General features: G+C 61.2%; 1 protein-coding gene across 1 annotated transcript in view; it reads left to right on the top strand.

The window, feature by feature from the left end:
• Nucleotides 1-3,375, top strand: part of TNS1 (tensin 1) — a 41,269-nt gene that overhangs the window by 1,799 nt on the left and 36,095 nt on the right. The window contains exons 2-8 of the mRNA XM_009323551.1: nt 948-997; nt 1,326-1,497; nt 1,865-1,915; nt 2,442-2,564; nt 2,874-2,938; nt 3,060-3,143; nt 3,255-3,367. Of these exons, the coding sequence (XP_009321826.1) occupies nt 1,330-1,497; nt 1,865-1,915; nt 2,442-2,564; nt 2,874-2,938; nt 3,060-3,143; nt 3,255-3,367 (604 nt within the window). The 5' untranslated portion in view covers nt 948-997; nt 1,326-1,329. The remainder of the gene's footprint in view (nt 1-947; nt 998-1,325; nt 1,498-1,864; nt 1,916-2,441; nt 2,565-2,873; nt 2,939-3,059; nt 3,144-3,254; nt 3,368-3,375) is intronic.

The raw sequence follows: 3,375 nt of genomic DNA, 5'->3' as shown, positions 1-3,375 counted from the left end.
GTGGGAGCAGCCCCGGGACCCCACCGGGTGGGAGATGGCAGGCGAAGGGCACTGGGGAAACCTCTCCCACCTTGTCCCGTCACCTCTGGTGTGCTGGTTGCAGGATGCCGCAGTCCCAAGGAGGGTGGCAGCAGGTCCCACAGCTCCGGGGACAAAAAGGACATCCCGGGATCCGTCTGTGGGGTGCATCTCTTGTTTCTGGATCCTTCTGGAGGCTCGAGATGTGCTGCCTGTGTGAGATGAGTCTTTAAATGACTCCTGCTTGTTAGCTGGAGATACTAAAACTAATGAGGTGTGAGTGTGTTTTTCCTTAGCGGTTTTTTTTGGAAACCCTGCTTTGTTTTTCGGCTGAGGTCACGAAGTCACCGAGCAAACCGGCTGCAGATGAAATTCTTGAGGCCGGAGAACATGCATAAATAGAAGTTTCCTGCTCTGAGAGCTCAAACATTTCCTCCCGGCGTTTGGCTCCGCAGAGCCAGGGCCAAAGCAAACCGTCGTGCCTGGCTGGCTCCTCGCCGCTGCTCGGGCCGCGAACCTGCCCCCGACCCAAGCCACTCTGTCGTGCCAGGTGTGTGCCCAGAGCCTGGCTGAGACTAGAGGGACTTGTGACATGTGTGAGACTGTCCCCCTACCCAGAGCATCCCCCTCAAATGTCCTCTGGGACACTGTGCCAAGGCACCGGCCCTGCAGTCTCATCCCAGCTGCGCTGGGGTTGCAAGAGCTGGGTTTTGCTCGTGGCCATGGTGGGGGGATGATGGTGCCGTTGGGGCGTTTGGTGCCACCAGGATGCTCAGCGGGTGGGATTTGGAAACAGCGGTATTTTGGGGGCGTTATGGTGCGCAGCGTGGCAGGGGTGGGATGCTCTGGCAGCACCATCACACCCGGCTCTAGCAGGACCCCTGTGCTGGGTCTGGGCAATAACTCAAATTTCCTCTCTGGTTCTTTAGGATGCCACAAAATCCCCCAGGAGCGGGCAGTCACACCGCAAAACGTCCAGGTAGATGCCTCAGTTTCCCCTTTTGGTGACCATCTCTGCCCTGTCTGAAGCTCCCCTTCCCAACACTTTGCTTCTACAGATGTGCTACAGCTGGGAGATGCTCCCTATGGAGAAGACATGGGGGTGATGACCCACTATCCCCAACTTGGGGTTCCCAAGACACCCCAACAGGGCTGGGAGCAGGGGAAAGGCTGCAGGCAGCCCTGCCGCTGCATCCCCATGTGTCCCAGCCCGTCTTGCTTAACCCCAGGGGCCGTGCAGGGTGGGGAAGGGTCACAGTGTCCCCTCCCCACGCCATGTCCTGATGGTGGTCCCCTCCCTTGCCCAGGAGCATGAGCCTGACTGCGGCCATGGAGAGCACCTGCGAGCTGGACCTGGTGTACATCACGGAGCGGATCATTGCCGTCTCCTACCCCAGCACGGCCGAGGAGCAGAGCTTCTGCAGCAACCTCCGCGAGGTGGCCCACATGCTGAAGTCCAAGCATGGGGACAACTACGTGGTGAGGGACACGGCCGGGTTGTCTCCAGGCTGGGGAAGGGTCTGGGGTGCTCAGGTCCTGGGGATGGGGTGCTGCAGGGCATGGGTGCTGCATCCTTGCCTCTGGCTGGGCTCGACTCTGGTGAGGGGGATCTTTGCACCAAGACAGATGGATTTTTTCCTTCATTGACGCTTTCCAGTCCCTTTTGGAGCCCCTGAGAGTTTTTGGCCATCGTGTTGCCCCGTGGCAAGGTGTTACTTGGGTTAATGTGTTTGGGGAAGCCTTTCATGGGGGAGGGACTTGGGGAGGCTTTGAAGTGAGGAAGAAGGGGGGGGTGGCAGCGAGGGAGGAAGGTGTCCCCTCACTCTGTCTTTCCTCTTCCCTGAAGCTTTTCAACCTCTCCGAGCGGAGACATGACATCAGCAAACTTCACCCCAAGGTGGGTCGCAGCTGTGGGGAGCAGAGGGGCTCGGGGCAGGGCTGTCTGCTGGACCAGCTCCCCACTGCACGCTGTTTGGGGGAGGAACAGTCACTCTTTCTATCCCACCCAGCTGGTGGAGGAGCAGGGGAGGGAAAGCACCGGGATTTCCCAAGGAGCTTGTGGGGTCTTTCTCTTAACACCCCCCCATCCCCAGCCCAAACCTGGCTGTTGGGGCCTCTTGGAGACCACCCTAAGGCATCATCCCCATCCCTGTGAACATGGGGGAGCCCTGGGCAGCTGAGCCAAGTGACCCAGAGCAGGGCTGAGATCTGGGACTGCGATGGGCCCCCCGGGGTAGGGGTCTGGGCAGTGGGGTGCAGGACTGGGGGAAAGGCTGGTAGGGGCACGTCAGGGCAATGCAGTGGTGCCCCCCCCCCGCCCCCCGGATACGGGCCTTGGGCTTTGCATGCCGGTAGGCTGGGGACTGCAGAGGGGGCAGAGCCCATCGTGGATGTGACCCCTGGCTGTCCCCCCCACCACCCAGGTGCTGGATTTCGGGTGGCCTGACCTGCACACCCCGGCGCTGGAGAAGATCTGCAGCATTTGCAAAGCCATGGACACATGGCTCAACGCAGCAGCGCACAACGTGGTGGTGCTGCACAACAAGGTAGGCCGGTCCCTGTCCCTGGGGCGCACAGTGATGGGGATCTGGGGGGGCCGGGGGGCTGCAGGGATGGGGCTGAGCAGCCTCAGAGGCTGAGGGGTGCAGGGAACGTGGTGGCTTGTGGCTTGGTGTGTGTGTATATGTTTGCATATGTGTGCACTGGTGTGTGTCTATAAGGGTTGGGGTGTGCGTGCGGGTCGGTGCGTGTGTGTAGGGACCGGTGCGTGCGTGCCCGCGCGTGCGGGATGGCCACGCCTGGGTGCTCGCAGGCACCACCACCCCCGTGACACCCCTTTTGCTGTGTGCCCGCAGGGGAACCGTGGCCGGCTGGGGGTGGTGGTGGCTGCCTACATGCACTACAGCAACATCTCAGCCAGGTGAAAGGGACACGCGGTCCTGGGGTGGCCCTGGGGCCCACTGCCGACCTCCATCCCGGCAGCGCTGGGGTGCTGGTGCCGATGCTTTCCTTCAGCCTCATCTACCCTTTCATCCCCGCAGCGCTGACCAGGCTCTGGACAGGTTTGCCATGAAGCGCTTCTATGAGGACAAAGTAGTGCCAGTGGGACAGCCATCCCAGAAGAGGTGGGTCCTGGTGTGCGTTTTGACCCCGTGGCCAGGGTGGTTGGGTGCAGGGCAGCCCAGGTGGGTGTTCCGTTCTGGGTTCTGCCCCTGAGCTGCCTGTCCCCCCTCTAGGTACATCCATTACTTCAGCGGGCTCCTGTCCGGCAGCATCAAGATGAACAACAAGCCTCTCTTCCTCCACCACGTCATCATGCACGGCATCCCCAACTTTGAGTCAAAAGGCGGTAGGTGC

This window comes from Pygoscelis adeliae, unplaced genomic scaffold (assembly GCF_000699105.1).
Source record: "Pygoscelis adeliae isolate BGI_AS28 unplaced genomic scaffold, ASM69910v1 Scaffold664, whole genome shotgun sequence".
Taxonomy (NCBI): domain Eukaryota; kingdom Metazoa; phylum Chordata; class Aves; order Sphenisciformes; family Spheniscidae; genus Pygoscelis; species Pygoscelis adeliae.
This window is presented reverse-complemented; position numbering and strand designations above follow the sequence as displayed.